The sequence below is a fragment of the Gopherus flavomarginatus genome, chromosome 3, assembly GCF_025201925.1.
Source record: "Gopherus flavomarginatus isolate rGopFla2 chromosome 3, rGopFla2.mat.asm, whole genome shotgun sequence".
NCBI classification, from domain to species: domain Eukaryota; kingdom Metazoa; phylum Chordata; order Testudines; family Testudinidae; genus Gopherus; species Gopherus flavomarginatus.
Genome location: NC_066619.1, coordinates 52,211,740 through 52,231,275, shown reverse-complemented (window position 1 = coordinate 52,231,275; position 19,536 = coordinate 52,211,740). Strand labels below are relative to the sequence as shown.

At 39.9% G+C, this 19,536-nt stretch overlaps 1 protein-coding gene across 2 annotated transcripts in view; it reads right to left on the bottom strand.

Annotated features, from left to right (window-relative positions):
- RASGRF2 (Ras protein specific guanine nucleotide releasing factor 2) overlaps positions 1-19,536 on the bottom strand; it is a 209,708-nt gene that overhangs the window by 132,755 nt on the left and 57,417 nt on the right. For both annotated transcript variants that reach the window (XM_050946114.1, XM_050946115.1), the window contains exons 2-8: positions 14,473-14,579; positions 8,954-9,101; positions 7,109-7,198; positions 5,116-5,369; positions 3,609-3,688; positions 2,913-3,106; positions 958-1,067 (exon numbers count right to left, since the gene is read on the bottom strand). In XM_050946114.1, coding sequence (XP_050802071.1) covers positions 958-1,067; positions 2,913-3,106; positions 3,609-3,688; positions 5,116-5,369; positions 7,109-7,198; positions 8,954-9,101; positions 14,473-14,579 — 983 coding nt within the window. The remainder of the gene's footprint in view (positions 1-957; positions 1,068-2,912; positions 3,107-3,608; positions 3,689-5,115; positions 5,370-7,108; positions 7,199-8,953; positions 9,102-14,472; positions 14,580-19,536) is intronic.

Sequence of the window (19,536 nt, the reverse complement as noted above, 5' to 3'; positions counted from 1 at the left end):
GAAGTCCTATCCCTCTACAGCCTGGTTGGGACTAGCAGCTGGAGCCTGGCACACAATAGGAGCCCCCAGCCAGGGCACCCCCAGCCCTGCTCCTCCCTAGTGCTCGGGGGCTAAAGGCGCTGAAGGCATATGCCTGAGTCTGTGGCAGAATATAAGTTGAAGAAAACTCAAGAGCCTGACTGTAGATGGAGTTCAGCTGGGTAGAGAGAAAAAAATCGTGGAAACCAGTGGGGTAGTCTTTCTACCTAGTAAATGGGAACAGCAAAAGAAAACTCATTGGTCCACACTGATGTCCAGTGAGTAGGACCTGACAGTTTCCACATGTGAAACAAACTCTTCTTACAGCTAAAAAACTGCTTTGGCTGGAAAATAGTGGCATTGTCACATGGGGAAATTCAGGAAAATTCGTAATTTAGACTTTATGCACTTTAGCCATGTATATAGCAGAAAGCTGTGTTCCCTAGAGAAAATGGCAAAATGTACCCCCAAATTTATGCAGAGAGGCAGTTATGAAAGTCTCAGGTTGCAGTGGAAGAGATTCACTTTGCAAAGATCTCAAGGTAGCAGTAATTCTGAAAATATATACAAGCAGTGTATCTAAAATATTTGGGATACATGGACCTTTTTAGCTGCCATCACATAAAAGCACGTGGCAAAATTGGTATTTTCATTAATATTTATAAAAATGTACACAAATTTAGAACTGAGAAGTTTGCAAGACCCTGATCACTTCTGTTATTATTAATTATGAAATTTTGATTTTTGTTAAATATGGAATTTTTTTATTTTTTTTTAAGTTACAGGGGAAAAAAAATCCAGCAAAAATCTTGGCTTTGCTTTGGCAAAAAAAAGCCAAAATTATAATTTAAAAAAATTTAAAAGGAGAAAATAATTAATTGTTTCTTTATTTCAGTGCTTTCCTTCCAAGCTTAGTATATATATGGAACAAAATCTTACCTTGAAAGTTCTTCTAGTTTAGATTTAGCAAATTCAAGGCTCTTTCTTTCCACGTGTTCATGGGGTGTGTGAGCCAGAAGTTCATGAAGAGTTATAATATATCTAGGAATCTTAAACAAATTAAATATTGTATCAGCATTTTTTACGACAAACAATAATGCCAATTGATCTCTGAAATTCTACCAGATTAGTCAACCCACTGACAATATCCATGTCCCTGCTCAGTTAGAATCTTAAAGTTCTCTACCAATTCAAGATGGAATGCTAAGTATAGGAAAAATCCTCAAAAAAAATCACAAATAGGTCAGTCTATTTTTTATATTAATTTCCAATAATACAAGTGCCTTTATATATATATTCTAGTATAGATTTCTTATGTTGGGTATGATTTTTTCCATTTGAACAAATTACAGTTTTCTGAGGTCACCAATTCTATTTATCATGTTTAGGACCCTACCATATTCACGGCCATGAAAAACACATCACAGACTGAAATCTGGTCTCCCCTGGGAAATCTAGCTATTGTGGGGGGGGTCACAGTATTGCCACCCTTACTTCTGTGCTACTTGAGCTGGGCAGCTGGAGAGCAGTGGCTGCTGGCGAGGCACCCACCACTGAAGGCCGCATCATCACCAGCACCAGCACAGAAGTGAGGATGGCATGGTATGGGGGAGTTGTCACTTTTGGGGGGAAGGCAAGGCCAGCCTTACATGTGAGCAACCGTCTAAGATGCGGGGTTGGTCTGGGGGAGGGCGGATCTGTGGTCATCCCCTCCACACACACACACAGACAGCCCAAAGCCCCTTTAGCCCCCGAGCACTAGGGAGGAGCAGGGCTGGAGGTGCCCTGGCTGGGGGCTCCTATTGTGTGCCAGGCTCCAGCTGCTAGTCCCAACCAGGCTGTAGAGGGATAGGACTTCCTTTTCCCCAGCATGGGACTCTCCTGGGGCTAGTTTAGACCCACCTCCACTGGCAGAAGGGAGGGTGGCAATACCATGCACTGCTGCTGGCGGCAGCGCTGCCTTCAGAGATGGGTGGCTGGAGAGTGGCAGCTGAAAATCAGACTAATTTAAAGTGTTTCAGAAACTGAGGCTCCCAAAATCCCTAGTCACTTTTGGAAATGTAGGCCTTAGGCAATAGAGCATGCCTTCCTTTCACATTCCATACGTCTAAAATTCATAATCAGAGAGGCTGCAAATCTGCATATTATATAATAATAAAGCAATCAATAATTAAGATAACATCCCCTTTATGGATCACCAGCTGTTTTAGTCAATTCAGCAGAATGAATTTACAACTTTAAAAATGAGAGCTCAGCAAAGGCAAATGAGAATGCTACAGGTGCAAACAGAAGTAAATCCTTTGGGCAGATGTGGCTATTAACTAGCATGATTACACAAATGTCAGTATTTTTATATCAGCAACACTTTCTTTTGAAAAACTATAAAAACTATGCCAAATGCAATTGCTGTAAAACAACCAGACTGGTGGTTTATAGAACCTTGCAAACAGATGAAAATAATTCATCCAATCAGATCAAGACATGTTAGCAGAAGTACAATACACTTTTTAAAGTTGTTTGGGATAGATGCTTCACCACACTTAGCAGAAGTTGATCACTGAAGAGCAGGTGGTCCTGTCAGGGAGTTAATAACTGCTGCTCCTTGATTATCTGCCTGGTCCCAGCACTAGCTCGAATTACAGCAGCCTTGCGGCTGCTCTAACTTGCACCAGCTGGTGTGTGGCTCCCCACAGACCTCTTCATGCTTTTTTAAAACTATCACTCCATGTGCAAACAATATCAGAATAATAATATGATAAACAAATGACTAAATTAATTTTCATGCAAGTATTTTTATTAAGCAATTAGTTACCTTCAACAGAACTTAATTTTTGCAACAATAAATGATGCAAATGAATTTTATAAATGTACAATCACAAAAATGTAGAGACTACCTGAAACATAGGGTAAGTAAGGAATGTTTCCAGCATTCTCCCCTCACATGCTGGGTTAGCTTCATATTGCTTCAAGAGTTTGTCAAAATCTCTGTTTTGCTTACAGTTTGCCAGTACTTGTAGACTGTACTGATGATTCCGAACAAATTCTTGATAAATGTTCAGCATTGGCAGCAAAATATCAAATAAGTCAGCTAGAAAAAAAAATCAAGACAACTCTTTTTTCTGGTTATCCATCTCTTACACAAAAATTTCTGTTGGTTCTACAAAAGCGGCATTACTATGATCAGCTCTATTCCCATTATATTCATAAAGTCATACAAACTTTGGTCCCCTCACCTGACAAAGCATCACCATTTTGACTATTTAGTAGCCACAAAATGATAATGGAAAGTTCAGGGACTATGTCGAGACTAATCTTTGGGTAGAGGCTAATCCAAGAGAGTCCTCCCAAAGGCTGACCTCAAAAGGAGCCCTCATACTTCTGAAGGGCCTTGCTATTCCCCACAAAAAATACTAACAAATTGACATCCACAATTTTCCTCAATCCATAATAATCATATACAATTATATGTATAGAGTTAGTTCTGTAAATGTATAGTACATAAAAGAGACAATTAAATTTTTTAAAAGTCACCTAATGGTGAAAAGTGCCATGAAAATCTCATTGTCTGAATACAAATAATAGTAACTTACCTAAAATTAAAGTAGGCCAATTAGCTATTCTTGCTTTTAATCCTTGATGAAATATTTCATGAAGAAACATTATAGTTTCACTGAAAAAGAAGTATTGAAAGAATAAAAAATTCAAACCTTATTTTCTAGCTAATAGTTCACTGAAAAAAATCCTTTCCAATTAGTACTTTTGCACTAGTGCCGTCACAATATTATGGAAATCAACATTTCTATATCAATATATTGCATCTATTTTTAGTATTTAATAACTAAAAATTCAACTTTTTTTAGGTACTGTTCTACATCATTATAAAAATACCTATAGCAGATTAGAGAGATATGTATTCCAAATATTCAGCTATTTTATCAAAATTGTTTATTAAAAAACAAATTCCACATACTTTATTGAGCAGGTGTACCAGCTGAAGGAATATTTTGTACAATGCATTATGTTAACTTAAACACAGCAGTAAGACATAGAAAGCCATATTGAGCTTTATTGTTGTTTTTTAAATCTACATGTGCCAGCGTACCGTATTGCTTTTTTCTTCAGTGTGAGCTTTAAAACTGTCCATCTTATGAGGTCAATGACAATATAACTCACTAGAGCTATTTATATGATAATGCATTTTGGTCTTGAAAGGAAACCTTGTGGGGCACATTAAAAAAACTGCTCATAATTAAGATTTCCTCCTCTGAATTTAGCTGTTTGACTTGCAGACATGAGGGAGGAACCATTCAGAACAAGGAAATCAGCATGAAAGATCAAGTAGTATGGCCTGTGCATGTTTCAAAGGTCCCAGAACAGCACTTGGTTCTCAGAATTAAAAGTCAGAAAGCTAGGTTACTAACTAACCAATAGTTGGAGTACTATGCAGTACTGCCTCAACTGTTTCAAACTTGGAATTGCTCACTGATCATAGCCATTTTCATGCACTCTAATAAATGCCTTACAAGACACCAAGATTGCATCTATGAGAGGCATACACCCACTCCTCATTCATTTTGACTATCTGTCCATTTTTTATGCACTTGTTTGTCACCATAGTATCTGGGTGCTATAGTATCAAGCTGCCTGGTGCAAAGAATCATTCTTCCTTGTAGGGAAAGCTGATCTGGAGAGACAGGCAAGTGAGGAGGAAGTTCTTTAGGCAGGAAAAAGAAAAAAGAACAAAATTCAGCATGCCCATCCCTAGGATCTATCAGGACCACGTGAATGCACTAAGCTTTGCCTTGCTTTCTTGAGAAAAAGAAGGAAAGGAGAGAGAAGTTTCTTCCCTAGTGCATCATGAAGAGACAGTTATACTTTCCTCCTCCAGCAGAGGAAAAAGTAGAATGCGTAGCTGCAGAGAGGTCAAAAGGTATAATTTAAAACAGGGGGAGAGATCATGCTCTGACTTACACCCCAGGAAACATGATTTACTTCAGTGAGGTTGAATAAGATAAAAGTCAGGACAAAATGTTATTCACCAACTTTACTACTGTAAAATTGAAGCACAATGTGATGAAGTAGACAAAAATCAAATACCTGTTGAGGAAAATGCTACTAACATCATCATGACTAATAGGTGGTTTCTTTGAACTTGCAGCCATTCTTAAAGGCCTGAGAAAACAGTTTACAAGAACGTAAAGATGATGCACATATTCAGATTCAGCCTCGACCATGTTAAAAACTATTTGGTTTCTCTTTCTCATGCTTTCTGCATGCGGAGAACAAATATAATCTTGGACAATTGTCTTCCATTTTCTTCTGCACAACCAGCCTCGCATAAAGCTCTGAACCTAAAATTGATCAAATACAGAAGAACAAGAAGAGTAATGAGAAGCACTTTCAAAAAGTTAACAACAAACAAAGAAATTAAGCCAGTTTTCCATCATGGCAAGAGCTGTTTGTGTCACATATATCTTCATTCAAAATATATGGATATGCTGTGCAGACTCCCTTGTTAATTGCCAAGGCATCACATTCTCTAATGATTTACTGTTCTATAATTGCCATGCATGTACATTTTAAAGATATCCATTTATCAGAGCAAATACTATAGTTGTTCAGTAAAATTTGCTATTAGAAATTAGACAAGTATCACAGATATATACTCGTAGATTTTAACAAAAGCTCAGGTGCCATATCCTTGTATATGTTATTCCTATCAATACATTCTTCTCTTTCCCCTGGTTTTATGTTGTTTCAGTCTCTCTTTGGTCAGTTCTCATCTTGTTGTTTGCCTAACTTGCACTGTAAACTTCTCATGCAAGGGAACCTGGGGCAGTTTTTGATCTTGGTGACACTGAAGTAATGCCAATAAAGTTGCATTGTTTTCTTATTTGTATGCATAGCACATACATTTCTAGATGAAGCTATATAAATACCTGTTGCCGACTACCACAGACCAACCCTGACTACACTACTACCAGAGAAAAAGGCAGGCTTTTGTCACTCTTAAAAAGCATCTCTGAGACATGAAAATCTCCACAGAATGCAGCAGAAAGCCAAGATAAAAGTGGATTTGATTTAGTGAAAGAAGATCTAATTCTGGTCATCTTAAAGGACATATTTAGATTCTAGAGTCTGTTCCTGTCCTGACCCCAATATGCAGTTACATCTTTTCCAAGAGAAATCTAAAACCTCATATGGGAACATGTTACTTTCAAGAAATGAGTTTAAAAATAAACCCAAAAATAAACCCTGGACCACCACATCCAGAAAGGCTGAGTGAAAACCCAAGAATGTGGTCATAACACAAAGGATGTATAATTAATGGATGTGGTAAGTGCATGAGTCAAAATTTCAAAATTTGTGTGTATGTCTGTAAAATTTTGCATTTGCAACCCCCAAAGGCACATTTCTGGAGCACAGTTACCTGCATGCATAGGAAATGATACTAAAAACTCCTCATGCACTTGTTGCATATGCTAAGTTTACAAGGTCCAAATAAAGACTGGATTGAGGCCCTTTTGAATGTTGGTCTACAGCGTCCTGAAGATATTACAACCGAAAAGATCAAGCTGAAAACTAATATCAAACTGTTTTCTGAATTTCCAAAAGTGGTGCATTATTTGCAGTAATGAGATATAAGCTGAACTCTGTTTTTGCCACCAAACAACACTCTTCAGAATCATGTTCTGTAAAAACTGCACAAATGGTGGAAAGTAGTCACATATTTCTTCACCAGCATGGAGATAGCCTATTGCTTGAGTCCAAATGTTCCTAACCGCTCTGAAGTCATGACAATATTAGATCTATGTAACTAGTTTGTGACAAAAATGATCATGTACATAGCAAGTAAAGATTACCCTGCTAAGTAATATGTAACTAATATTCTGTTTTCATACAATGGAAATGTTAAAAGCTGCTGTAACTTAACTGGTTTAGATACAGAGAGTGTGAAATGAACAGCTTTACACTTGAGTATAGTAAACTAGGAAACAATCAATGAAAGCAAAAATAATTGTTTAGTAAAACATGTACAGGTGCATTTATCTCCATTTTCTCCCTCCAAGCAGGGTACATGACAGTTTACCTTTTTAATTTTTTTTATATCTGGATCCTCATCTTCCTGGTTGCCTTGATAAGGTCGCATTCGTTCCTTAGTTTTATTGAGAGCTACAATCTGACAAAACAACAATACCATTAATGACAGGTTTCAGAGTAGCAGCCAAGTTAGTCTGTACCCGCAAAAAGAACAGGAGTACTTGTGGCACCCTAGAGACTAACAAATTTATTTCAGCATGAGCTTTCGTGAGCTACAGCTCACTTCTTCGGATGCATAGAATGGAACACACAGACAGGAGATATTTATACATACAGAGAACATGAAAAGGTGGAAGTATGCATACCAACAGGAAGAGTCTAATCAATTGAGATGAGCTATCGTTCACCTGCACATCTACCAACGTGAAATATGCCATCATGTGCCAGCAATGCCCCTCTGCCATGTACATGTACTGCCCGGACAGTCTCTACGCAAAAGAATAAATGGACACAAATCTGACATCAGGAATCATAACATTCAAAAACCAGTGAGAGAACACGTCAACCTCTCTAACCACTCAGTGACAGACGTGAAGGTGGCAATTTTGCAACAAAAAAACTTCAAAAACAGACTCCAAAGAGAGACTGCTGAACTTGAATTAATATGCAAATTAGATACAACTAACTCAGACTTAAACAGAGACTGGGAATTGTTGGGTCATTACACTAATTGAATCTATTTCCCTATGTTAAGTTCTCCTCACACCTTCTATGGGTCATCTTAATTAACACTTCAAAAGGTTTTTTTTCTCCTGCTGATGATAGCTCATCTCAATTGATTAGACTCTTCCTGTTGGTATGCATACTTCCACCTTTTCATGTTCTCTGTATATATAAATATCTCCTGTCTGTGTGTTCCATTCTATGCATCCGAAGAAGTGAGTTGTAGCTCACGAAAGCTCATGCTGAAATAAATTTGTTAGTCTCTGTACTCCAATACCATTAATCTTTTCTTCAAGATTTTAGAAATGTTCAGTTATGGTATCTAATATGTAGCACTTCATTCTCTTTGAAGGATCTTCTGGGGGCTTCTTACATGGGTACAACATTACAAAGATCCTTCTGGGTGAGGAGGCCTGGACACAGCTCTCTCTAGAAACAAACAGTGATGCTCCTGCTCCAGCCAGAGGAAACATAAATAGCATGAGGAGGTGCTTCCTCCTCCAGAGACTCAGTGCTTCTTCCAGACTCTACCACCTCAAGAGATAAGGTGTAAATTTTTAATGGTGAGAGTAATTAACCAGTGGCAACAACGGATTCTCCATCACTAACAATTTTTTAATGAAGATTGAATGTTTTTCTAAAAGATATGCACTTGGAATTATTTTTGGGAAATTCTCTGACCTGTGTTATACAAGAGGTTAAACTAGATGATCACAATTGTCCCTTCTGACCTTAGAATCTATGAAAATCCCTTATCCAATCAAGCATTATTTTATATGAACGGACAACACTGGTATAGATTACAATACTGAATCACAAAAAAATTAAGCCAGAGAAAAATGTGTTGAGGACCAAACAAATGCTTTTCAACTGCATTCTGTTAAGACACAGTAAATAATATGAATAGCAGAATCCAAATCACAAAGTGATGGGTCTTTTAAAATACTCTGCCAATAAGGCAACTGAATAAACTAAATAATCACTGAGTAATTTATTTTAAAAGGAAAGTTCTGACCTAGTGTTTTTAACGGGACTATTGAGTATTTTCCTTACTGACCTATTCTAGGTCCACAAAGATTGCAAGAATGGGGACATTATGCAATAGAGGTAACAAAGTAATTAAAATATACTAAATCATTGACACTTTAGTAATGTGATTGCATGCAAATACCTCAGATTTTAGTCTTTCAATTTCTGTGTCTTGATCTTCAAGTTGATGTCGAAGCTGATTGGCTGCAATCTTTTCTGTCTCTACAATTTGAACTAGATGAATGTACTTCTGCATTAAGACCTCTCTCTCAATCAGAATGTCTGAGTAACTAGGGAGAAAAATATTAATTAGTAAACAAGCCAAATGCTGACTTCCATATCTTCTTACATAATATTGATAGACTAAACCTAATTTATGTGATGAGTAAAAGAACCTTACAACATTGTGTTTCTTTTGCTTAATATATAATTCATAGTTTAATCATAAAGCAGCCAAATCTCTAATGTGTAATTATATTTTAACATTCTGTATTTTTACACAAGGTGTATGTATCATCATTACTGCAGGTTTCTGTTAGCCTCATCAGAGAGGGAGGATGGTAGTCCTGCACCGACAGAAATCTCCTTCTCTTGGTATAGGCTCTATATGGCTTTGCCAACATAAGTTCCATATGGTAGAAACAAACACTGCATATGCACTTGGCTTTCACTGAAGTCAATGAGAGCACTGGTGCTTAAAGTAAAGCACTTGCTTAAGTATTTTGCCAGATCATAGCCAGACTGCACAAAATCTTGAACGAGTGAGCACTAAATCTTTAATATGTGTTGTTCTACTTGATTGTGATTTATTTCTATGAACTCTCACTCAAAACGCTGAGCACTGAATTCCTTCCACTTATGTCTGCAAAGGGCGTGGGATAGAAAGGGCAGTACCAAGTCATTTTGACTAAATGTCTTCTAATGTTTAAACTTCTCTTATTTTGCAACAATCATTTAATAATGAATACTTTTTCTTAGTTTATTTTGGGACTTGATATAAAAAGAAAAATTTTAAATATGCATATTCTCTGACTTTACTCTTTTTATATATTTATTAATTGTCCATTCAATAAAAATTAGTGGAGTCATGTACTGGAGGGCACCAACACAGAATATGGCTATTAAATTAAACTGCTGACCTGGAAAAAAGCTCAGATTTAAATTAATTGGAGGGCGTTCCCAAAGCCATCATAAAAACAAGATTTTTTTCTCTTAATACATTATGAAAAGGATTTAAAATGTTGAAACTTCCCTTATTTTTATCATTTAATTATTGTAATCATCATCATAATAGTATAACAATAGCCACCCATGCAAACAGCTCTGGGCTTTTTTCAATAATTAATATCACAATATATGGATCATCATATTGTATTCCTGGGGAAATCAATCAGGAAACATCCTATATATTATTAGTGGAATGAACAATAGTTGAAATGAGATACAGCCATTAAAAATAATCTGTATTAGTGTACCTATTTTTCAGTTTTCAATAATTTATTTTGCAGACCCTAGAGTACTCAGTCTTAACTTCTCAAGTGTCAAAAGGCATCTGTGGCAGTTAAAAGTGTCTGAAATAGAAGCAATAACTAAGACCCCAATTCTCTCTCCCTTACAATTATGTGAATCAGAAGGAATTACATTGATAAAAAGCTCATGTAAGTGAGAAGAAAATTAAGCCCTGATCCTTTTTTCTCCTCCCATGTTTAATGGCAACTGTGTTTATGTTATATGTAAGGAAACAAAGAGGATTAACCTGAACAATGGAAAGAATAGCTTTAGGGCACTCAAACATAGGGGGATAAGTAAAAAGCCTCTATTTTCTATTTTTTCCCCTTTCATAAAGTTTTACTGTTGAATTTGCTCAATTAAGAATTAAATTAAATTAAATTTCTCATCGGCTCAAAGTTATGTTAAATGGCAGAGCAAAGCAACACTGTTCACAGCTGCTATGGTCACAATCCATATAAATTCTCAGTGATTTGAACATCAGCCTGGGTTGTGAGTTCAATCCTTGAGGGGGCCATTGAGGGATCTGGGACAAAAACCTGTCTGGGGATTGGTCCTGCTTTGAGCAGGGGGTTGGACTAGATGACTCCTGAGGTCCCTTCCAACCCTGATATTCTGTGAAATTACAGAGCTGGATTATAAAATGTGATTTTTTTTTTATTTTTATTTTGTTTATCTGCTAACTTTCCCTCCTTTAGAGGAATGCCTAGAAAAACTTCATCTTGCATGAATAATTATCAAAATCCCACAGTGAGCTATATGTCAGTCTAGACTTCCACTACCCTCCTGTAAGACATGCTCCATTATGGAACAAGGACTTAGCTAGATAGCCTGTGAAAAAGGACTGAAAATTGTTTGCTTCTTTGAAGTGTATTTATTATGCTTCTCCTATTTACTGGCTAGGGTTGTAAGAAATGATGGCACCAATTCCCAAACTAGGCAACATTTCCTTCACCATCAAAATTAAAGCTATGGGGACTCGCCATCTGGTTTCTCCAAAAACATACTCCCAGTGGAGTATGAACAGGCTTTTCTCCCTTTCCCCTCATTAAGTGATCAGTGAAAGAAAAGTTTTAGGCCCCTGGAACAATCCTCCCTCCCTCTTCTTTCCAAGAAGCCCTTCTAAATTAAAGCTGAGTCCTAAGTTCTGTGAAAAGAGGGAGAAACTAAAAAGGGGTAGAGTAAAGGAGGTTCATGATTTATTCTGAAGTTCCATGTGCAAACATGAAACTCCAAGTAAATCTAATGTATCTGAATCCCTAGCAAAAAGAACCTGCTGGGTTTGGTTCCAAACTACTTTGGTATTGCCCACGTCAAAAGGCATGAGTCAGACCTCCAAAAATCATAAGGATTTTTTTAGATGATCTCACATGTCTCGTTTGTCTTTTGATATTTCTATCTGCTTCCTTCCCATCCCCAACGTGTAATAAAGTTGTCAGGTCTTCAAAGTTTATTTAGCAAGGTGATTTCTATAGCTATGCTGGCTGTTTACTAAGCACTACGTTACTCCCAGCCAACAGATTGCTCCATAATACTTCCAGCACTGGGAAGAGAAGTAAAATCAAAGGTCAGGAGGGAGCTGGAGGCAAGCAGGAACAGGAGGCTGAAGGGAGCAAGTTATCTGATACTTACACTGTGCTGATGTGCCATTGATTAACAACCTATATATCCAAAAGTCCTCATTAAAAAGAAAGTGATGTCAATGTGTTGAAGCAGGAGCAGGAGGTCAGGCAGTTTAGGAGCTGGGACTGAAGGGTTGAGAACTGGGCTGGGACACAACTGGTGGTTGGCAACGGGGCCAGTGGTAGCTGCAGCTAGTGGACATTCAAGAGTGGCCTGCAAACAGTGGGGCAATGGGCCTGAATGAGACCAAAGGTGCCTCATAAAAGGACAGGACTGTGGCCAAGGGATTTGCAGGTCAGTGTGTGATTGTCTCTGGAAAGGAGTGGCCTTGAGCGAGTATCCTTGCACTAAACGAGAGGAGCCCCACCTTCATACTCTGGGACTGAATCATTCTTGTGGTTGAACTGGGACTTGTGTTTATCAACTTTTTATGTGGCTTGGAGCCATCATACCTAGGAAAAGTGTAATGTTTATTCCAGGCAACCATAGTAATACATCTTTTATTACTCTCATATTCAGTGTTATGGGGGACCCACCAAGGTCTAGAGTTTGAGGGGCCTAAAGCTTGGAGCACTTACAGGGCTTGCCTCTGAGTGTATGGTATACCCAGCACACTACCAGGCACTTAGGACTGGTGTACCAAAGGGCTAACAGTGACAGCCTGGGGGTGGAGGGCAGGAGTCAGTTACAATTCTGTGCTGGTGTGTCACTAATTAACAACTCATATGTCAAAAAATCCTCATTAAAAAGAAGCTGATATCAAAGTACTGAACTGTGAAATTACAGGGAGGCAAAGAATTTATACAACAAGCTGCACGCATTTCACCTAGTTTTACTCTTCTGACTTGGAAACCTATACAAGAAAAGTGAATGTGTAACTTTCCTGGAAAAACAGCTTTACATTTTAAGAGTAGCAATCTTATGCTTTTATAATATGATACAGAATGACAGAACTGAATAAAATTACTGAATCCCTGAAAAGTTCTCCAGCAAATAAAGAGATTTGATAAGACACCTGATAAATGTTTTTAAGATGGAAGGACAGGCTAGATCAAGATAGGGATGGGAGCAACACTGTCTTTATGGGTCAATGTAAAACCTATTGACAGTGAAAACCTGTGTTTTAGGCCACAGTTGGAGGTCAGAGTTCAAATCCGAATTTAAAAAACAAGAGAAAATGAGTTTGGCAGTCTCAGTCTAACCCCTACCAAATATATTGGTTTTCTGACCCTTATATTGTAGACCGGTGGGGGAAACTTGCCTTTTTTAACCCCATGCAGGCCTAGATTGTCTGTTCCCTCTCATGTGTAGGAGTTCCCTCATTTCTACCCAGATCAGCTCCCCTGACTCAGTGCACTGTGCTGAGTTGCTGCAGAACAAGCACCTCTTCTAAGAACAACTCTCCCTTTTCTCTTTGGTGCTACCCTATATAGTGTGCAGTGGCTCTGGTGCACCATCTCCTTCTCCTGCAAGAATGGTTCCTCTTGCAGTCTTTGGATTCCTGCTTCTCAGGCCCTGATTCAATTTCGTTAGGTTCCTCCTCAGGGTTCAAGAGGACCCTTGAAGCACATATCCTCCACAAGTGGATAGGTAAGGGAAAAGAGGGGCTGGGATCATAACCCCTCTTTACCCACATCACACATCAAAAAGCCTGGCTTGAGTGGAGCCAGGACCCTCTACATCATCATTAAATAATTGTAAATTAAAACTTGTGCTCATTTCTTAGTGAAAAAGCAAAACCATTTCCATTTATGTATTTAGATGGTTTGGATCCTGAGCAACTCAGAGACTGCTGCCCTCTCAGTGCATTACCATAGCTGTTCAGATTAACCGTGATTGCTGAAATGAGGGAGTGACCTGGAGGAAAGGCATTTCAGCAAAAGGCCTTCATTTCTACAGCTCAATTCCCAAAACCTGAGTTGGCTGACTTTCACATTATACTGTAATCCTCATCTTCCTCACCCAGGCCCTTTCTGAGGAAAGGGGCACTGGATGGTAGAAAGTCATAATGCAGTCAAGTGACAGTGACAAGCCTTTCATTTTTTTCACACTGGAAAGTGTTTTGGAATTAAATTTTGTGACTGGCATTTTATTTATTGAAATGTATTTATTATATAAATATAGTTTAGTCTCCTCATTTTTGTACCCTTGTATCTGAAGGCATTTTGTGAGTCACTCACTGTCTCCTTTCTATGGCTACAGAACACTTATTTCTGACTTGCAAGTTACTGACCAAGCAGCTCTTACATTTAAAATGAATTAATGCCTAAGTATTTTGCTTAGGCACATGTTCTCTGAAACTAATTTTGTCTAGAGCACTGACTGTTTGTGATACAAAACACATATGCCTTTAACAATTTGTATCTGTAACACTCTATCCAGTGAAACTCACCTGGGGAATGCAAGTATACATATGCCTAAAATAAATTACGTTCTTTTTAGAGAGAGTGTATTTAGATTAAAATTCTCTACCATCTTCTTAAGAATAAAAAGTGGAGTTTAGAATAAATCAAGAGCCTGGTTTCATACCTAGCCTGGTGGATAGCTTCTACCCATTCATCTCCATCACTTTCTTCCTCACAACGGAGCTCCAGTGGCTTCTGCCCCTCATGCCCAAAGACAACAGTAAAGAAGTACTGCAAATTTTAAGGGACAAAAACATTGTTTTAAAAATGCTGCTGAGTAAAACACAGGCATAACATACAATAAAATATTAAGAATTCTGATACAACCCAAAACATTACACACTGCTAAGGATTCAGTTTCAATTGATGAAGGCCATAAAATGCAAAGCCGATGTTTAACCTATATTCAGCTTTCATGATACTTATGATAATTCATTGTTCTAAAGCTTCCAAATAGAAGACATCATAGCATAATTATTTCAGCAGCTGCAATACCTGGGTACAATAGGGTGACTTAAGGATGATGTCTTTGTAGTTCATTCTTTGCATTTTTTTTTACCTTAGGTCAATTACTTTTACTTTTTTCAAATGCTACTTTAGAAAAGACCTCTCCTGTGGGTATGAGTGACAGCTGAAAACAATTTTCAGACCAAGTACTATCAAACAAACCTTCAAAGTTCTTCTACATGTATAATACACAAGGAGCAGAAAGTCTAGTTTATTCCTTCACTATTCTGACAAAACAAAACAAAAATTAAAAAACTAAATCTTTTTTTCCCCTTTCAATAAACATCTCTCTCGCTCTCTAGTTTTCACTGTTAGGACTGAATTATTTAAAATTTTATTGAGGAGACTTCTGTCTTCACAATGAAGCCCTATTCATACACAAAGAGCCATTAACTTTGATGGCACTTCTCCTATGAGTAAAGCAAGCAGGACTTGGCCCACAATGTGCTTCACAGCAAGCAGAATCTTAGGGGTGTTCTTATTAACATCAGAATAGCTAGTGGAGCAATAGGTACAGGCAGAGACGGCATTTTTAGTAGGACCAGAAAAAAACAACAATCATTTCTATATTTTCAAAACTATACCACAAAGGTGCCACACTAAGGATCCAGTCCTGCACTCCTTGCCAACCCAAACTCTTAGGCCAGGTCTACATTACAATCGTAGATTGACATAAGCTGCGTTAAGTCGATCTAATAATGTATGTGTCTACACTACCAAGTCCCTTCCATCAACATAAGTAGGCTGCAAAGTCGACTTCTCTACTCCACCTCCTTGAGAGGATTAGTGCTTGATTTGACATCCACAGGTCGACATGGGGATAGTGTAGACGCTGCGTTGTGTAATTTAAATGAACTGGCCTCCAGGAGATGTCCCATGGTGCTCCACTGTGACCGCTCTGGAGAGCATTTTCAACTCCACTGCACATCAGCCAGATACACAGGAAACAGCTACTCCCCTGTTAAAGCCCTGGGAACTTTGGAATTTTCATTTCCTGTTTCATCAGCTTGGAGAGCTCACCAGCACAACTGATCGTGGAGACTCAAGGCCGCAAACGCGCTCCAACATGGAGTACACAGGAGGTGGTGGATCTTATTGCTGTGTGGGGAAAAGAGTCTGTGCAGGAAGAGCTCCCATCCATCAGAAGAAATGCTGACATCTATGCCAAGATCGCATGGGACATGGGGGAGAAGGGCTACACCAGGCACACACAGCAGTCCCGCATGAAAATAAAGGAGCTTTGTCAAGCGTACCAGAAGACAAGGAAGATGAATAGTCATTCTGGTTCTGCCCCACAGACATGCCGCTTTTATGAGGAGCTGCATGCAATTCTTAGTGGAGACCCCACAACTACTCCAAGACACTCCGTGGATACCTCCCAGGAACCCCAAGCAACCTCAAGCTGACATAGAAGAGGAGGAGGAGGAGAATGGAAAGCAGGCAAGCAGTGGATCCATTCTCCCCAACAGCCAAGAACTGTTCTTAACCCTGGAGCCCATCCCTGCACAGGACCAATTGTCAGTGGAGCGTGATGCCGGGCAAGGCACTTCTGGTGTGTACACCTTTCCTATCAGACTGTAGGGATAACATGCTGTTATTTTTTATGTTTAATCTGAACAAAAAATTAGGTGTAGTGGGTATCGGTGGTCACTCCAGCTATGCAGAGGGTGCTCTCCAAAAAAGACTGTTTAGGTGCACGAGGATAGCCCGTGAATCCTCCATGGAGATGTCTAGGAAGGTTTCATGGAGGTAGTCTGCAATCCTTTGCAGAAGGTTTCTGGGAAGGGCTGCCTTATTTCATCCACCATGGTAGGACACTTTCCCACACCACTTCAGTATTAACTCTGTTGGCATAATTGCAGCACAGAGCATTGCAGCTTCACAAAAGCAGTAGCACAAGACCTCTCACCCATTCCTCATGGCCTTACTCACCATGGCTGGAGCAGTAAACCGATTCTTGGAATAGCCAGTGGTTGCGATTATTTTGTGGCTTGCAGTGAAGTGTACTGAGGGGTGGTTTTTTAATTAAAAAAAAATTAACCTTGCACCAGAAACAATGCATGCACTGTCAATGCTACCCTTGTGATTTGCATTCCTGACAGCTGAAACCTGGTCCGTCGGAGCATCCTTCACACCAGGACAGAGACTTTCGCAGATTAGAAGGAAGAAAAAGAAGAATCGTGAGGACATGTTCAATGAGCTAATGCACCTCTGAGAGTGACAAGATGGAGCTCAGAACATGGAGGATTACACTGTCTGAGATCCTGGACATGGACAGCGAGGACAGGAGAGCATGCAGGGAACAAGAGCATGCCACACAGGAAGGGATGCTGAGGATTATGAAGAAGCAATCAGACATGTTAAGGCATCTGGCTGAGGTTCAAGAAAGGCAGATGGATGCTAGATTCCCTCTGCAGCCTATGCTGAACCTGCTGCCATCATGGCCCAGATCTACATCCTCCTCCCCAAAATGTCATATGGGGTAGGAGGTGAGAATGTTCAGTGTTCCTTGCACTCAACACCAGGGGAGGGTACAAGGACCAGAAGGCACATATTCCCACACCTTTGATTGCTATTCCAGTGCATCTGTAAGCAAGCTTTCCTTATTTCTCCCTCTACAATGTTATCAGCCCGTATGCCGCAAGTTATCTTACTTTTCTTTGCTCTCTCTGTGTGTTTGTGTGCATAATAAAATTTCATGGATTGAGGAGAAAAGGCTCTTTATTCATTCCACACACGGTAGTTGGTGGAGGAGTTTATACGGGAGAAAATGAAATGGAGGGACAGTTTGGTCAGGAACAACACAGATAAGTGTCATATTACTCTGGCTCATTGCTGAAACTGGTTTTCAAAGCCTCATGGAGACGCAGATCCCCTCGATGTGCTCTTCTTATTGCCCTGGTGTGTGGCTGCTCAGAATTGGCTATCAGGCAATCTGCCTCAACCCCCCACCCTGGCGGAAACTTTTCTCCCTTTGTTTCACAGATATTATGGTGCATGCAGCAGGCAGCAATAACATTATGGATATTGCTTTCACTGAGGTCTAACCTAGTAAGCAAACAGTACCAGTAACCTTTTAAACACCAAAAGGCACATTCCACAACCGCATTCTGCACTTGCTCAGCCTATGGTTGAACTGGTTCTTACTGCTGTCCAGGCTTCCAGTGTACGGCTTCATGAGCCATGGGAGCAAGAGGTAGGCTGGGTCTCCCAGGATCACGATTGGTATTTCAACATCAGCAATGGTTATTTTGCAGTCTGGAAAGACAGTTCCTGCTTGCAGATTTCTGAACAGACCTCTGTTCCTAAAGATGCATGCTCATGCACCTTTCCCAACCTTCCCACATTGATGTCAGCCCCTGTGATCCGCTAGCCAGGGCCAGCTCCAGGCACCAGCCCAGCACGCAGGTGCTTGGGGCGGCCAACAGAGAGGGGCGGCAAGTCCAGCTCTTGGGCAGGAATTTGGTGGCGGGTCCCTCACTCCTTCTGGGAGCAAAGGACCAGCCGCCGAATTGCTGCTGAAGACTGAAGCGGCAGCAGTAGAGCTGATCGCGATCACAGTTTTTTGTGGGTTTTTTTTTGCCACTTGGGGCGACAAAAACCCTGGAGCTGGCCCTGCCGCTAGCGCTTGCAACACCATTGAAATGTATCTCTTTTGGTTTATGCACTCTTTGGCAAGATGGTCGGTTGCCAAGATAGGAATATGTATTCCATTTATTGCCCCATCACAGTTAGAGAACCCCATCATGGCAAAACCATCCACTATGTCCTGCATGTTTCCCAGAGTCACTACCCTTCTTAGCAGAAGTCTCTTAATGGCTCTGAAAACTTGGATCACAACAGATCCCACAGTAGATTTACCAACTCCAAATTGATGCCCCAATGACTGGTAGCAGTCTGGCGTTGTAAGCTTCTACAACACTATCGCCACTCACTTCTCTACTGTCAGAGCAGCTTTCATTTTAGTATTCCTATGCTTCAGGGCTGGGGAAAGCTCTTCACACAGTTCCTGGAAAGTGGCCTTACTCATTTGAAAGTTCTGTAGCCATGCTTGTCATTCCATAGCTGCATAACAATGCAGTCCTACCAATCAGTGCTTGTTTCCCGGGCCCAGAAACGGCACTCAACCGTGTCAAGGTAATGTGTGACTGTGGCCAGCAACTGTGAATTGCTCCATTCTATGTTTTCCAGCAGGGCTGCATGCATGGCATCACATTGTTCCGTGCAGCAGCTTCTGTATCGGCTGTGTAAATATTGCAAGATAAGGTGCGAGCTGTTTGTAATGCTCACAACAGTGTACAGCTGAGTGGTGCCCATGCTTATCGTGCCATGGGGTCCACACAGGTAACCCAGGCTTATGAAAAAAGGCATGAAAAAGGCTTGGTTTGTTTGCCATTGGTTTCAGGGAGGGAAGGAGGTAAGTGCATCATGGGAGGCTAATGCCATGTTCCCATAACTACCCACACCAATGTTTTGGTCCCATAAGGCACTGCAAGCCCAACCCAAAATTCCACTTGGCTATGTGCACTATGGGATAGCTACCCACAGTGCAGTGCTTCATGCGTCGATGCAAGCCCTGCTAGTGAGGATGCACTCTGATGACACAATTAGCATAGTGTGGACACACAAGATCGACTTGTTTAAATAGGAGGCTCTATGGTGACTTACATAAAATTGACTT